General features: G+C 35.4%; 1 protein-coding gene across 1 annotated transcript; it reads right to left on the bottom strand.

The window, feature by feature from the left end:
• Positions 1 to 201: 201 nt before the first annotated feature.
• Positions 202 to 12,605, bottom strand: LOC145558885 (MAG2-interacting protein 2-like). Its single transcript, XM_081620246.1, has 12 exons — positions 12,331 to 12,605; positions 12,205 to 12,253; positions 11,379 to 11,552; positions 10,413 to 10,614; positions 10,003 to 10,217; positions 8,886 to 9,852; positions 7,730 to 8,661; positions 7,268 to 7,356; positions 6,277 to 6,636; positions 3,610 to 4,807; positions 3,232 to 3,497; positions 202 to 3,069 (listed from the first exon to the last, which is right to left on the bottom strand). Exons 1-12 carry the CDS (start codon positions 12,415 to 12,417, stop codon positions 457 to 459), a joined length of 7,152 nt encoding a protein of 2,383 aa, XP_081476372.1. The 5' UTR covers positions 12,418 to 12,605; the 3' UTR covers positions 202 to 456.
• Positions 12,606 to 18,294: the final 5,689 nt, after the last annotated feature.

Genomic DNA, 18,294 nt, shown 5'->3' on the forward strand with positions numbered 1-18,294 from the left:
TGTTTTATTTTCCTCAAAAAAAAATAAAAAAAAAATTAAAAATTAAAAAATTAAAAAAACAAAATCTTGTATTAATGTGCACTTTTCTAATATGAATTCTTTATAATATGTTTATATTACAGAATTTAAGTTTTTTAACAAGTGAGCAAACAAATAAAACGATAATTGATGCAATCATTGCAATGTTTACAAGAAAAGGACTAAGCAACAAAATTTGACTAACACTACTTAAATATTAGGGTTGAATTCCAGAACTCTACTGTCAGTTCAGAATTATACCAGTACATCATATTTCAAACAATGTATCACCAACCAGCTTACTCTTAGATGTACAATTCAACAGAGCAAAAAACATGTACAAGGCCCCTACATATATTTTTCTACAACAAAATTCCTTTAGCTGGAACGAAAATTCTCAGCAGTGTATACCCAAAAAATGGGTTTAGTATAACAAAACTATGAACTACTGTTAGGAAGCAACATTAATGCAGATCGGATCAAGTTCTTCAATTTTAATTCCAAGTTAGACAGTGTCTGTCCTAGTATCTCTGGCTTTCTTGCTTCTGTTGCAGAGTCACGGCATTCTAGTTGCTGCATGTGGCTTCGCAAATACCTGCTGAGGCCAGCCTCGGCAACATTAATCAGGCAAAGAGAAGGATTTGTGTGCATAAATTTCGTAACAAGAAATCCAGCTAAAATTTGCTGATTTGCCTTCACCAGTTCTGAAACAAAACAAGGAAACAGAATTTGTACGAAAGTAAGGCAGAAGCCTTCGATCTCATCATCTATCAGATTCTGATTTGTCTTTGACAACAGGAAATTCTGAGATTGATGTGATAAATCACCCACCAAGTAACAGATGTAAGAGAAAGTAGCTCCAAGTGCTGGTTCAGAAATTATGGTGGATATAATCCCAGAAGATAAAACAAGAACTAACAAGTTCTTATCAGTGTTCTCTGGGATACCTTCCAGTTTAAGCTTGTTTTCAATTGCATCTAAGCAGCGCATATGTAGTGTTCCATATGGAAGCAATAACACTACTTTTAGGGCCATGAAGGAATCAGAACCAATTAACATGCTACTCAAGTTGCTTGCATCATCTTCATCAATCAAGACCAAATCAGATCTTTCCAAAGATCGATCAATTAATTTCACCACTTCATGGAATAGGGACAGCATGATGAGTTTTCTTAGAATCTCCATCCAACATGCGTGCAAAGGATGTATAGATACTAAAGATTCAATTTTCTCTTCCTGAACAGGTTCCTCATCATGAATGCTTTCTTTTTCCCAACCCTCATCATCCCAATCACTCCAGTTATTGCCTGCATCAGATGCTACTGAGACTTCTGCAGAAGCTTCTTTTTTCTCCACGAGAAAGAGGGTTTCCCATTCCTCCAAAATGGCCACAAGAGTACCAATATGTGCATGTGTATCCGCAGCTTCACACACTTTTGCAAAGCAAGAAACAGCTGAATCAACTGTCAAGAGATCATTGGCACTTATATCCAAGTGGGAAGAAATTGATCCTGCAAGCTCAGTAGTTCTCAAAGCAACAAGTGCATTATCAAACCTGTTAGAACCTTCTGATTGATTTGCAAGTGGCTGCTCTGCTGTAAGTTCAGCATTCTTACTTATGGAATTCCATTCATCCCATTCTTCCCAAGGAAGAATACTAATTTCCTGATCTGTTGATAGCTTACCTTTTCTGCCTAAAATGAATTGCAATACCTCCAAGACATACACTCGTACATGACTAGGCAACTGCAAGTTATCAGAAAACTTGGCTAACCTTTCCCAAACTGCAGTTCGAACCACCTTTAGAGCTTCTAGATCACCTTCAAATCTACTTAAAGAAGATAGCAAGTTGCGCAAGTTATGTCGTTCACTATCATCATGTACTAAGTTAGACAAAATACTTTCTAGTATGTCTAGGTATAAATTACAAACATCAATATAACAAGTAACGCCACTCTCGTTGTCCAACCTCATACCATGGTCAATCGAGCATTCAGAAAGAGCTTCAGAAAATACAGCCTCCACAGAGCCAAACTCACTACCAGATAAGATCATAGCTCTACAGAAAGAGCAATATACCGAAGGACTAGTTAATAAGCTGCAATTGGCAAAGAAATATACAGTGCCCCATCCCTGACTTGGTGTAATTTTTCCCTCCACCACTAACCTCAAGAAAACCTTAAGGCATATCATCAAAGAAACTGCAGCAAACTTCTCATCTGAACTTTCAGCCATTTCCACCATATCAGCATTCAATTTCATCCAGAAATTCAGAAGTACAATAAGGCAATCATTCAGACATAGATCACTGAAAGCACTCTCTCTAACAAAATGCAAAGGGATAACATTACAGAAGTACCGCTTCATGATAACTAAAGCAGACTGGCATTCCAAGATTCTAATGTGCTTACTGCACGCATCATAGGTCTGCTCAACTTCGCTTAGCAAGCTTTGTAGGCTCTCAGGATTTTCAAGATGAATCTTTTTAGCTCGGTACTCCAAATTCTCTAACAAATTTACAACATGATGCTTATACACATCTTGCCATGATATAATATCCTTGGAGGTTGTACTGGTAATGGTACAATGAAGCTCTTGCACCATTTTTGAAAGGGCTTCTACAGTAAATTCACTAACATGCCGGCAAACTTCATCATTGAAATGAACAGAGTTCAGACAGCCTAAATTAATGTCTACAATGTTTTTGAAGTTCAGATCTGTTATGAAGGAGACACGAAAGCATTCTTGTTCAAGGACCCGATAGAAATGCCCCAATGTTACAGATGAATCTCCTAACCCTTGAAATTCTGAGGGATGCAAACCTTTTATTTCCGCCAAATGCAGGTAACAGTCTGAAAGCTGTGCAAAAATATAAGCAAGACGAGCTTTATTGCAACCATCAATTACAGGATACACGACAGAGGTTATGACATCAATAGTCTTTGTAGCAGATTCGAGGATTTCTCCCTTAAAATCTGAAATTTCAGAATCAATTTCCTCATTGCTCCAAACCTCTGAAACTAATACACAAGCAAGAAACTTCAACAAGACCTGGAGAAGAACAAATAGCAATATCATCAAATGACCTCTTGGAACAAAAAAGAAGAAACGCATGTACATTTGTATGCCCGAGTGTCAACAACTAAAGAAAAAGTATTAAAAATTAAAAAATGAATCATTCTGAATCATTTAAAGAAATACTTCAGCATTTACCTCTGTACGATTTAAGCCATAGGTGTCTGCTAATTTCAACATGTCTCTCAAGATAGGTTTCTTTTGTAACCTTACTGAGTCAATAAAAGACATGACAACACTATTCATGTACTGTAAATCCCCGGATAAGAAGCGTGCAGTTTCAACTCCAGGAATTAGTTCCTCCAACACCTTTACACGATCTGCCAACCGCTTTTGCTCTTCCAGTTTCAGTTTCCAGCCTCTCCAAAATGTGGCTTGTGCTTTTTCAACTTTTTCCAGTTCATCTAAATAATCAAAAAATTATCATGAAAGATTATTACAAACATAAAAAGTACAATTTTTAATGGAAATTTCAATCTTCGTGCAATTAACTCAAAACAGAAAGGTGTTAGTTACCTGAACTAATCTTCTCCTGAAACTTTCTCTGCAACAGCTCTCTCCTCTGAAGTGGATCTTTACATGCATTTCCTGAATTGTGTAACAAGCTATATACCATCCCCACATTCATAATGCTACAAATCTCCTGGTAATCCTCCCTAGTTTTGAGCTGCTGTTCAATAACTTCCACCCCATGAAAAGCATCAATGAGGTTTAAAAGGAAAGAGCAACCCACAACATCATCTTCCTCCGTGACTGGTGGTTCCATAATGTGTTTAGCCAGAGAGGAAATCAGATCATCCCTGGGAGCAAATCCATTCCTAGCCAACCAGGACAAAATTGTTATTACAGCTTGGGTTCTTACTGAAACATATTGCTTTCCAGGCACCGAAACGGGATAGTAATTTGATACCGATTCTGGTTCACAGCTTAATTGAACTAACCATGGAAGCTGCAAATTAGCAAAAGACAGAACTTTCCTGTTCTCTCTTAGGATATCATCCCAACTGGTCCCATTTGCCACAGGAATATCTTTAGCAACCTTAGAAATTACCACCTTAATTTTATTTAATAAAGTCTCTTCATCCTCGGAAAAATCACCAGCCGTTACAGGTTGAGCAGTGTGATCAGGAGCTGAAATAGTTGAGGAACTGTTAACAGCAAACTCATCTGTACCTGTTTGCATCATCAGCGACTCATATTGGGCTTGCATATCTAGATCTTTCCACGCATGTAGCAAGTCGCCAATGGATTCATCATCACAATGGCACAAAGCAAAGCCCAGAAGCTGCTTACGAGAATTTATATCCATGTTCTCAATGGCAGGACCCCTAGCTAATGCAGCACAAAGATCCCAAATGAAACCATGGCCTTTCCTAGCCAAAACAAGGCATAGATCAAAAGCCAACTGCAGATCTCCAGCAACAGCAGCTTCACGTGCTATAGCTTCTTGAACAGCAGATATATCTTCCTGAGAAGCTAACCCAAGAAGCTTGGCGACTTCAATTATTTCATCAACATTTAGATATGCTCCAGCCTGGCTAGTAATAGCCATCTTGACGATTTCCATAGGATCCTTTATTTGCTTATACTGCATAGGCAAAACATTGACACCAAGGTTCGGCAGTTTGACTGTTAATGCGTCAATAACATCAGCCTCCATTCTAACAGTTGGGCTGCTAGGAAAGAGGTCAAGACAGTCCCTAGCCTTCCAGATCTGAAACAAGTTGAGAAAATATGATAAAAGGATTATAAAATAGGCAATCAGTTAAAATCAGTTAAGGACTTAAAGTAGAATGTTGACATCCAAAACAAAAACACTGGACAAAAGGCATGCGACCAAAATAGACCTTTGCATCACATAATCAACTAATCATTTCTTAGAAAAATATTAAATATAGATGAAGAGTGATGAAGACTGAACACAAGCAAATAGCAACTAAGAGAGTATAATAGCAAAAGCTACACTTCCTAATTATGAAATGAACAATTTTACAGATATACCCATTTAATTAAGTGATAAAAGCCTTTAAGGCATTAATTTTGTTTTCTATACTCATTTACAAAGGAGAGCCATGCAAAACATACAAGATCAATTCCAACCACAAAGCCAATAATTACAAAGGATCCTGCCTATAGACTAAAGTAGACAACTAAAGATTCTCTAGATACTCTTATCTTCCAGATTACAAAAGGTATAATCCATTTCTTCCTAAAAAAGAGCCTTAGTTTAGATTATCCCTCATCTCTCACTGAAAAACTGTCATTTTTATGATATAATTAAGATATACCCAACTGGATTATAAGTGCCTTCTATTTCCTTGTCCTCTTGAGTGTCAACCCTCAAGCTTAAATGTGCCATACTGATGATTTACCTCTCTTTTGCAATGATGTATGGTGCCTTATATTTACTTCATGATAAGAAATTCTCTAACTTCACCTGTGCTTCTAGTTTGACATCCGTTCTTTATAAGCCATCCATATACTTTGGTAATGTACATCTATTTCCTGGGAGGGATTATCAGGTTATCAGCCTTTCAACACTTTTCACTTGGTAACCCAAATGAAAACTTGGAGGACCTTAATTCTGCTAAGAAGCCATCTAATATCTTAAGTATTATATAAGAGAATTTAACAATCAAAACTTGAAGCTCAAGCATTTTGCACTGCTCATGGAGACATGGGCATACATAGTTACTGGGCCACTGAGTTTGTTCTGCAAAACATTGTCGTAGGGAGGCCACCAATATCTGCCAATATTCATATGGAAGCAGAAAGCTATTCTACTAAGGACCCCCCATCACTCGGCTTTTGGTCTATATAGGTCCCATGGAGCACCGAGGGTAGGGGGAGGGGGAGTCAGATGTTGTGTTCACTGGTTTTGAACTATGGACAGAAAAGCAGCCATGAAACTTGATAGTTCGTGGAACTGGTGGGTCAGCCGTGTTTAGTTGGTGGGACTCCAACCTTATTTAGACAAATCGCAAACCAGACTAAAGAACCTATGTCCTGTTAAGTCAGGGTTGAGTGGATGCACCATCCCACAAATAAGAAAAAAAGAGCCATTCTCTCTCAATTTCTTTAGATTGGAGGGGAGGGGGGTGTTGCATGACTGCATGCAGAAGTATGAAGAAAAAATTTTGCATATTACCAACTACAAGCTACATTCAAAACAACAAAGATTACCTCAGAGGAAGATAGACTTGATGCTGAGAAAAAATATTCCCTTGCTGTTTGAATCACAAGGCTTTCTGCCTTGTCCATTGGCAAACTGATTGTTCCCGTACCCTTTAAATAATTCCTTGCAAGAGAAAATCTCCCAGCTTTAAGCAATCCTCTGCAAAATTCCATTAACATATACTCCAAGTCTATGAATGGGAAGGCTTTTTCCTGCAAGCACTGCAAATCACGCCACATACTTGCCCAGTCGTTGTCCGATCGAGCAGGTTGACGTCTTGCAAATTTTGAAAGGACAAGACGAAGAATCTGTTTTACAGCCTTGTCATCTTTATGAGCCTCATGAAAAAAATTCACTGGTTTTGGAACCTGAAGTTCAAAAAACAAGGGGAGGGAAAATGAGAAAAATTTGTGAGTGTATATCATTGGCTTTACTTCCCATGATACTTTCAATCCTTTTCCAACAGCTATTCCATTTTGGAATTCAACACAGGTAAAATGTAAACGATAAAACACCTTCATATGCTCAAAACAGAGGAAAAAAATCAGATTTCTGGACGGAAATTGTATCAATATCTGAATTTCTGAGCTTCAACTTACTCTTCTTTATACAAAACATCACCAGCTGGTGTGACTGTGTAACCCACACTGGCTGTTGTCTCGCCATCCCAGGCAGTAAGAAATACTAAGTGATGAGATACTCCAAGTCATCCACTTAAAACAGCAATGAAGGAATACAAAATAGAATAATTTCCATTAAGGCATATTACATGTATCATGTAGGTTGTAGACCAGTGAAAAATGAAAATACTCATTGATGGATATAAGTGGCGATAGGAAAAGCTTATAATAATCTATAATTGTTTCTTACACTCTCTTCTAAATTTAAATTAGCCTTTCAGATATCTGTCACAAACTCACAATGATAAAGCAATACACTTAGAGTTAAGTTTCAAACAATTTAGAGAAGTTATTGGGCATCAGATGATCAGATACAAACCTGATATAGAGCCAATAGTCGCCCTGCTTCAATATGACCCTCTGCTATTCTGAGTTTTTTCTCTAGGCTCTCAGAACGAATGTCACTACCTGCATAACCATATACATCACATTATATTAGTCAACAAATTAATCAGAGGCACTCTAGACTTCTTTGACTTGTAATCATACAGAAAACGAAGATAGCCAATACATTCCTAAGTTGAGAGAAATAGAACTGTGGCACAGATAATGAAAGTATAAGCCATGCTTGTCGTGACTTACAGAGACAATAAAAAAAATGAAAAAAAATTACAAACAAAAAAATCCCAAAATCCACTCCATTGGGGACCCATTTATCATAAATTGTTTAAATTAGATAGATAGTTGTAAATTCATGATTAATGCTCAACATTATGCATCTCTGAAACTAGTAAACTTTATTTCTAATATGGAGAGCAGGTTACAGTAGGAATAACCTCACCTCTTGAATTTGGAAACTTTGACAGAATGGATGCCATAGTATTCCACCTATCCATAGCATTGCACGAGTATATGCACTGAAGAGCACACTCAGCTGCTTCCATCTCATCCACAAAAAATCCACATTGTACATCCCGATACCATTCATCAATGACCACGGAGCAAAATTCAATTTTGCTCTGAGCAGCATTCTCCTTCAACCACTGAACCAAAAATGAATCCCTCTGATGTTCTACTTCCAAATGACGTTTATTCATCATGAATGGGATTGCTCGAAAACGTAATCTTTCAACAATATTCTCTTCTTTCACACCCTTAAGTATGGTTTTGAACTTCTCATAGTCAGACATATGCTCCCATTCAATAAGACTGATAGGACAATGCATCTCATCATCAATTCCTTCAGAATAAACAAGCTGTTGCAAGTACCAAACATCATCAAGAAACTGCTGTAACTCATACATACCCCTACGGCAACCATAGTCAATCAAGCAGATACTATTCTCTAGCTGTCCACTTAATTTATCAATTTCTTGGGCCCTTTCCTTGTACCATATCAGTATCTCACTAGTTGACGGCCATAAAATCCCATAGAGTTGCTTAATTATAGGTTCAGTTTTAATAAGCACAACTCTTCCATCAGTTTCAGGTAACTTTCTGATATATTCCATCATATCTTCACATTCAACCCAGTCTCTCTCTCGAAGAGGAGTAACAGGAGGAGGGGCCCTTCCAGGAAGGAGTTGACTGTACGTCTGGACTTGAATGGTTTCAGGTATAGCACCCAGTATTTTCAGAATAAAGGGGGAACAGGAGAAAGGATGTCGCTTGAATAGAAGATTCAAAGCTCCGATTTTTCCATTCTCAGCAAGCTTCACAGCTGCTTCAGTAATCGACATTACGCGGAATTTACTGTATTCCTGCACAGAAAACCTGCACAACTATGTCATTACACAATGAGTCAGTGGTACCTTAAACTCTTTAACTGAGAGAATTCCAAGACATATGGCATCACACTTTCATGATATCACTACAATTAACTAAAAAAACTGAAAAGATGTACAATTGGATGAATAGAAAAAGGAAATCTGTAAATTCCAATGCTTTGTGTGTTGTCATTACTCTTGTGAAGCCAATGTTTACTGAGGAAATAATACCTGCCCATGTTTATTCCAAGAAAAGTCTCCAGCCTATCCTTGAATTGCAACAGCTGAAGTCTTGTCAGACGAGAATCCCATACATGTTCACACAAGTCAGATTCAGGTTCAGAAAACTTGTAGCGATTAGTCAGGTTAAGCCCATATGCAAGTAAAGCTCGCAATGCATCCTCTGTTTGCCCAACTCTCTCAACACATTCACGAAGCACAAAAGCTTCATCCTTGACGTTAGATAGAAGCATATGCACCTCGTCACTCCCTTGTGCAGAGTGCAGCCACTGAGATTTGAATACTTGATCCTTATCCAATTTGTAACGATCGGCAAAGTCTAAAGCAGACTGATAACTATGACTATTGATAAGGACATCGTACATTTCAGGAACTGATTTCCTTGAAAATGACAGCAACCTCCATGAAAGTCTTGATGTCTCAACTTGATTAAGGTTCCCTTCAATATACTGGTCCATATCATGAATATAACTTATTTCCATATGATCAGCAGAATTTAGGGTCTCTTTAAGCAACGGGATATCTAAAACAAACACTTTTCCCGAGAAAAATTCAGTTCTCTCCAAGACAGGTACAGAAAACACAGGATCATTGTCTAAAAGCTTTTTCCCACTAATGACGTCAAACATGGTCATAGCACCTCCCTTTTTTGCTATAGTGCACACATGATCAGACCACCAAGTAAAATCGACAATATCTTCTAGAAAATCATTGTCTGTCCCTCCACAAGTAAATAGAGAAAGAGACGAGCTATCAACACTAAGCTTAAATATGTTCAAACGTGCTCTTAAATCCAGGGTCCCAATAAATTTTCCATGAGGTGAGATCAGCACCTTTGGAGATACGACCAGGCCTCTAAACCCCTTAGGTTTGCTATAAACGCCTTCAAATTGCAGAGAATTGACTTGTAGCAAACCTGATTTTTGACTCCAGCGCCATACAGAGAGTGTAGAAGATCCTGCAGGTGGAAGCAACAATTGATAACCATAAAGATTAAAGTGCAGTTCTAAATAAAACCTCTTTTAGTAAAATTCTAAAAAAAACTCATCACTTGTATATATAGAGAAGAGCATGTATTGATTTTAATAAAGGATGCAAACTAAAATACCAGTAGGGCTGCTAGCAGTTATAGAAATATTGGTAGGGACACCAACTAGAACAAGCAAAGAATGTTCTGGGTTGTAGTCTAGACAGAAGAAATTTAGTGAAAACTGTCTCTTTACGTCACTCCAAGTCCGTATTGAAGAGAGAGAAGCACTCAGATCCTGGCTGATCTCAATGTGATGAAGAGTTCCATCGGAAGTAAGAAAATTAAAGTTACACCTGCAAAACTCACATAATTAAAACAAATACACAATGTAGTGACCATCACAGCCTAACTTAAACATAGAAGAAAGAAATTTTGAGTTTTTCCCACAAGGACAACCCAAAAACACTGGAAAGAAATCGAAATACTTCCATGCCTGGTAAACCCATTTAGATTGACTGGTTATGCTACAATACTGAAAGAAAACTTACAAGAGAGGTTCCGTTGCCTCTGTAACATCAGGCACAAAAAGGCCCACGATTGGAAACGCCAATTTCAGATGCCTGCGCTCAATTCTTATTATTTCATCACCATTTGACTTGATAAAGTATAATGTGTCCACATCATCAACAATTCCGAGCACATCATGAGATTCTGACCATGCTCCAAGAGTAAATGCACCAACATTATTACCTAAACAAACATAACAAATTTCAATTTTCTTTCCAGTAAAACTTGCAGTATCAAAGCTATCATTATCTGTAGCCACTAGCAGACTCTTTGCTCCTTGGTTTTCATCCAACCTTCACTGCTTCTCAGAGCTTACGCTACTTAGTGTTTGTAAGACTGAAATAAGGCATATAATTTATACTACCTCCATTAACTTTTAGTTGCGACAAAGGGGTATTTTTTGTGAGATATTCCTTTGTTGCAACTAAAATTTAACAGATGTAGTAATTAAGTTATTGAATGGGCAGATAATATGATATGGAGAGAATTTTTTCTAATACTGATAAATAAATAGGGCCATGGTAGAGGCACTTTTTCTTAAACTAGTAAAAAGATTCAACTGAGTTGAATCTAAATTTGAGTCTTGGATCTGCATACTTGAATCTGAGTTTGAGTATTAAAGCACCAAGGTACAAGAAAATTATTCTCCATAGTAAAATTCAAGACTTAATAAAGTATTATTAATTTATTACTATTCTTTGACTGCTGGATATACTTGCATACATCCAATCCCCCTTATCAGCCCAAAATATGAGCATCTTCAGAGGCATTGAGAATGTTGGAAAAATTGTTATTCATGCAGTACAGAAATTCAAAACATATATCAACAAATGATTTTTGAAAAAAAAATAAAACCAATAACCAGTAAACAAAATGCCAAATCAAAACATTAGATGCACAGCTTCTAGCATCAACATCTTAACTACAAATAAGATAGTAAATCTTACTAGCAAAAGTCCCATATGGTTGATGATACTCCTCATCCTTCCGTAAAATGGTTATATGATTTCCAACAGCAACAGCCACTCGTTCACCTTTAGGGGCTACAAACAACGACACCAACCTCTTCAATTTCTTTGGTTGTCTATACGCATTCCACTTTTCTTTAATTTGAGTCAGACCTAAAAGAAACGCAAAAGAAGAGAGCTCATAAGAAACTCCCTAGTACTCCTCATACAATCGTTTCGTTCATTGACATGCAAAAAGACGATGGAATTCATGACAGTGCATGGCTTAGAACGTTGATATAATAACATAATCAAGCATATAGAAACTATCTAGTACAGAGTTCCAATCCCAATCAAGGAAGAAAAAATCACATATAATTAAAGCTATAGTTTAAATCTCAATCAAGGAAGAAAAAATCACATATAACTAAAGCTGAAACTAATGTCTCCAGCTCAAGTATAGTCTTGTACAAATCAGTGATCAACCTAATTGTGCAACTATCGCAATCAACCGGGAAAACGATCAAACAGCAATTCACACATTGATATTGCCCATTCCATTCCCGGCTCATTTCAATTCAGCAAAGACTACACTCATTTCACTCTCAATACACCAGAAACAAATTCAATTGTTTCCAAGCTCAATAACACCCTAACTAAATCTTCCTTTCATAATTCTATTAATTCTACCCTAAAACAATACAATTTACTTTACAATCACTAGATAATCAAACCATAGTACATGATTATCACTTGCATAACATATTTAAACTTAAACTACCCAATTATGACAAAATTGCTAGCAAAAAAATCAAATTCAACATACCTCGAGTTGAAATCAATGACAATACTCCTGAATTAGCAGTATCAATAACCTGAAATCACCAAAATCAATCACAATTAACAAACAATTTGCGCCAAAAAACCTAAACAAATTGAGAGAATTTCAAACCTGTTGAGGCGGATAATTAGGGAAACAAGGTCCGGAAGCGTGTTGAAGAGTTTGATAGAGAACCTCAGATGAGGTTGCTTCCGCCATTGAAGAACCTCGATTTGTCGGAGAGAGTATATATACTCTATGTGACCACCATTAAAAGCGATGAACCGCCGTAAATAACACCGTAGAAGCGTCGAGAACGGCGGAGATCTGATTGATGATGATCTTAGCAATGGAGTAAGGTTGCGATGTGGGAGTGAATCAGATTTGGGGAGGAGAGAGAAGAAAGTAAATCGTGATACGGACCATGTAAGTTATTTACTGCGTTACAAAATTTTACCTTTTTTTTAAACCAAAAAATTTACTTTTTTTTAATTTAAGGTAAAAAAAAATTAAAAAATATAAATACATAAAAAACACGAAGTAGTATTTTGGCCCGTACAATGCACGGTTTGGGTTGCTCAGAGAAAATACCAATACATCGTTTTGGGGTGTAATTAGGGGTGCTAATTGAGTTGAGCAGCTCGCGAGCAACTCGTACTCAACTCGATCAACGCTTGGTCAAAACTCGACTCGAGATGTTAACGAGCACGAGTTGAGCAAGCTCTAACTCGACTCGATAAGCTCGTGAGTAGGGTTGTCAGTGGGGCGGGTCAAGTAGGAGACCCGCCCCATCCCCGCCCCAATGGGGCGGGAATGGGTCTCGATTTGGCGGGTGGTGGGGCGGGGATGGGGATAAAAACCATACCCGCCATGGGTTATGGGGCGGGGGTGGATTTTAAGTTGCACCCGCCCCATCCCCGCCCCGCCCCACTTTGTACCCGCCCCATCCCCACCTCATACCCACAACTATATATCTTTTAAAGTAAAATTACATACTTTTATTCTATAAAATAATTACATAAAATACAATATTAATTATAATACTTTGTACGACACTTATATTATAACACAAAAATGTGTATAGAATGTTTTATTTTATAATTCGTATTAATTATGTAAGATTGTGTATTTGAGATACGGATATTAGGTGGATCTTGGGTGGGGATTAGGCGGGTCTTTGGTGGGGATTAGGTGGGAATGGATATCCAAGTAGGGGGTGGGGCGGGGATGGTTTTGGAGTTGTACCCGGTGGGGCGGGGATGGGGATGAAAATTGGACCCGCCGCGGGGATGGGGATGAAAATATTAGGTGGGGATGGGGATGGGAAGGCCAACATCCGCCCCGCCCCGCCCCATTGACATCCCTACTCGTGAGCAACTCGATAATATATTATTAATATAGAATTTGCAAACAAAGTTACTATCTTTAAACAAATTTGACACTTATTAAACGTTAATTTAAATCATAAAAAAAGAAAGAGTAAATTTTAAATATATATATATATATATATATATATATATATATATATATATATATATATATATATATATATATATATATATATATATATATATATATATATATATATAATAAGGAAAACAATATAAATTGAACAAAAAATAAATAAAGGAATATAATAATAGAAGGACCAAAATTTTAACGAGCAGATTGTGAGCTACTGGACTCGACTCGAAACTTTAACGAGCACGAGTCGAGCAGGTTTTATTAGCTCAAAACTTTAGTGAGCACGAGTTGAGCACATGTAAAAAGTTTTCGAGTTGAGTCGATCACCCCTCAGCTCGTGATCGACTCACTCGATAAGCACCCCTAGGTGTAATGTATAATAATAAAAAATATGATTACAAAAATTTAATTTTTGAGACTTTAGTTCAAAATGAGGCTTGAAAAATAGAAGATGGAAATATTAAAATTAACGAATTAAAAGGAAAAGGTTAAATTGAAGAGGAGAATTTGTAAATAAAAATAATTGAAGAGGGGAGATGAAGATAAGGCGTTTAATGAAAAGAGTTAAAACAAGATAGTGTATTTAAAAAATTAACATGTAAGACAACATATGGCGCATTTGGTTGAAAAATAAGGTAGGGAAGTGAAACAGGATGGACTTGTGTCTTTTTCCGATTTGAGTTTTTAAGTATACACTTTTTCATTTCAGCTTAATTTCCTTCTCTCATAAAATATTCATTTCAGTCCAATTCAGTTCAGTTCCAAATTCCAATCAATTCAATACAGTTCAGTAAATGTGAATAGGCCCCATTATAAATGCAATATTGCAATGTAATGCTAAATTAGTTAACACAAAATAATTTTGAAATACCCTTGGCATCCCCTCATGCTATAAGAAAATGATAAAGTTAATTTGTGAACTTGTTCATGAATCACTCATAGGATGAGCGCTTATGTCCATTGATCTACTATATTTTAATTAAAAATAAACATCTACAAACACCGTTCACAAATCTTTTCTTTTTAAGAGTTGCATTATTAATTCTGTTTTTTTTTTTTTTTTTTTTTTTTTTTTTTTTACTTTTCATTATAATTTGAAAAAAAAAATGTTTAATTTATACTTTGATGAGCATTTTTAGAAGCGTAAAATTTTTAAAATATATATATATATATTTACAGTTTATAGTATAATTTTATTTTAAAATATATATATATTGGTAGACTTTATTGCATGCAATTATATGCTGCCCCTCGTGCCTCATGTCTCGTGCAAATTAGGTGTACAATATATAGTACAAGGTTCGACAAAACGTTGCCTCACCAATCAAGTTTAAACAATTTTAGGTACTTATAATACATTAATACATAAACTTGTGCAATTATCGAATTTCCATGCTTTTTAAAAATCAGAGAATGACAAATAGAAAAGGAAAATAAAAAAAGTGTGACGATTGTTTTGATAATGTGTGAGAAAAGTAGGTGCATAATGCACACAACATTTATGTCGTTGCAATTTAGAAGAAGCCAAACAATGTTGTTAAGGTGATAAGGCCTAGTGAAGTAGTAGTGTCCCAAGAGGTATAGTATACTAATAAAATTGAAATTACAAGTGATTGTGTGGCACCCAATTAATCATGCATTTTATTTCACCAATTTTAATTAATCATGCATTTTATTTCACCATTTTTTCAATCATACACTAATCATTCTTGCAATTGGAAGTTTGTGCTTGAATTTATTCTTTAAAAAAAATAAATAAATAAATAAAAAAAATAAAATTGGATTGATATCTAAAAATGTGACGTTGAAAGAGAAGGCGATAGGAACCAATACAAATTAACTTTAGTTTACCATTATTCCGTAGTACTCCGCCTAGAAACTAGTTATATTATTGTGCATCCGGTGTTCTGGTTGTTCCCTATCTTTTTTTTTTTTTTTTTTTTTTCTCGCATGAGACTTAAAAAAAAATGGTTGAAATTACAATACACTAGGGGTGAGCAAAAAATCAGGGTACCCTGAATCGGAACCGGAACCTATTAGGAACCGCAGGTTCCGGAACCAGAACCTATACAAGAGGTTCCGGTTCCGGGTAGCAAACTGGAGAACCTATTGTAATAGGTTCCGGTTCAGTTCTCAATTTTTTGGAACCGGAACCTATAGGGTACCCTGTACCTGATAAAAGTATCACTTAATTTCAAATTATACACTAATTCTTACTCAATTTTAAATAATAAATATCAAAATTACAATTATAAAAATATATATATTAAATTTGTTAGACAACTACTATTAGTTTGTCTTATTTGCAAGTTGCAAACATTATAAATTAGTGACCAACCAGTTTTTTTATTAAAAATTCCGCGAAAAAGTTAGTGAGTATATTATAATACAGGGTACCCTGAATCGGAACCGAAACCTACAGGTTCCGGTTCCGGTTCCCAATTTCCAGGAACCTGTTCAACAGGTTCCGGTTCCGGTTCTCATTTTGAGGAACCTGTTGCAACAGGTTCCGATTCCGGTTTCTGGAATTTTTACAGGGTACCCTGTTATGCTCACCCCTACAACACACTACATACATTATTTGCTAATATCATCATAAGAATGACATAGATAAAAACGAAACGACTATAATAAAAGGTCATTTGTAAAGTGTCATTTTTGTATTTGTTAATTATTGGGAGGTTTACAACTTTGTTTGTGTATAAATTGTAGGATACGGTGAAAAAAGTATTACTCCATAATTTTTTCAATTTTTATTTTCTAAAACTTATCTCATATGAATTTAACTTAATTATCACTTATTTTGTTTTAAATTGAACATTGTAACACATTTATTATTAATTTTTTTTCTCCCAACTTAGATTGTGTTCTCTACACCCAACTTTTCTTATTAAACTTGAATATATTGACCTAATTAGGACTTGCTCTCTTCAATTTAATTTCAGTTCAATTCAACTCCAATCAGTTTAGTTCAGTTCTTAATTTCCTTCTCTCATATATAAACTATTCATTTAAGCTCCATTCAGTTTAGTTCAGTTCAGTTTAACTCTGATCAAAACAAACCCTTATTTATTATTTTCATGCTATATATACATATTATTAGACTTAATTAATCAACCTGATTAGACCATATAACTTATATTGTTAAGGTTAATAAAACACTCTCTAAGCTTATTTTTTCATTCGTGAACTTAATTAACATCTTGTTTTAAAATAAGCAAAGAAGAAGATGATATATATGGAGTATAACCCTAATTATCCCTAATTTTCATCGTATATTAATTATCGATCTTCGATATAGGACATATGCCCGGCCCGTACAGAGAGCTCCTACTCACTAAGGATTAGTTTACTTGACGGAAATTGATCATTTGTAATTTGGCTTTGATGTTTAATAATAGTTCCCATATTTCTTTCAAAAAAAAAAAAAAAAAAAAATCATTTTCAAACGGCATCATAGGCACCCTCAAGTTTTCACAAGCTACTAGCTATATACTAACATTTTTTTCAAAATAGGAAAATTTCACGAAGATAAGAGGTATACTCTCAACATTATTAAAACCTTAATAACTCAACAATAGAAAAATAAGAAATTTACTATCAAAAAATAAATAATGAGTGATTTAACTAGTTTTAAAAAATTGTATGTAATGTAAGTGTGACCGAACATTGCAACATTATTGGTTGCTCGATTAGCTTCATGCAGATGTAATGTATATGAAACTGAGAATTGACATTGAATATAATACTCGATAGTACAGCATTGAACTATTACTTATTACTCCATCAACATATACAATATTGAACTGTTATTTAAAAAATTTATTCAAAACAACAAACATGAAATTAATAAATGAGGTTGTGACAAGCATTAAAGTTAGAATTTAGGGTTTTGGTGGTTTAACAACCAAGAAAATTCATTTAATTTGTCAACTCGTGGACGACGCACATCGAAATTGGTAATAGTGCTTTTCAAATTAATTTGATTGGATTAAACAATGTGACCGACACTTGCTCCAGTTGATAGCAACCTCACTCACACTTGCAAGTGTTCGTTACTATGAGAATTATTTTTAAATTGAGTGCAATAATGAATGCTTAATTACATTGCTTAATTTGTGGTGTAATTGTGATTAGAGGTCGAACCTACAATTTCTTATGTTTTGATTATTATTTACATGGAGTATTATATAAGCATGAATATGATGGGTATATATAATAAGATGATTGAATGCAAATCACATTTATTATAATTTATAAAGTTATATACCTTTTAAAATTTAAAAATTCACCCCTTAAAGACCATTTTTTTTGTTTGATATGAAAGTTAAAATATATCGTTCAATTATGTATGATCTTTTAATTGGTTTAGTTTAATCTACGAAGTGGAAGCTCAATCGAGTGCACGACTACTCTTTCGATCACTATGTTCATTGAACTTAATAAAAAACGTAAAACAAATATAAACCGCATGCATGATACATTCTCATGTATAATGTACCTTCTGCGTAAAACACGATGATTACTACTCTATAAAACAACAAAATAATTTCTCATTCAACGCTACTAAATGACAAATACTGAAATATACCCTGTATATTGTACTCCAACATGTATGTAACTATGTACCCC

Source organism: Chenopodium album, chromosome 9 (assembly GCF_948465745.1).
Source record: "Chenopodium album chromosome 9, dcCheAlbu1.1, whole genome shotgun sequence".
NCBI lineage: Eukaryota > Viridiplantae > Streptophyta > Magnoliopsida > Caryophyllales > Amaranthaceae > Chenopodium > Chenopodium album.

Coding starts and splice junctions, on each gene's coding strand:
- LOC145558885 (XM_081620246.1), bottom strand. CDS start 12,417: ATGGCGGAAGCAACCTCATCTGAGGTTCTCTATCAAACTCTTCAACAC. Junction 7,357..7,729: donor AAAGTTTCCAAATTCAAGAG/GTGAGGTTATTC, acceptor ATGGTTATGCAG/GTAGTGACATTCGTTCTGAG. Junction 3,070..3,231: donor ATGGCTTAAATCGTACAGAG/GTAAATGCTGAA, acceptor GTTCTTCTCCAG/GTCTTGTTGAAGTTTCTTGC.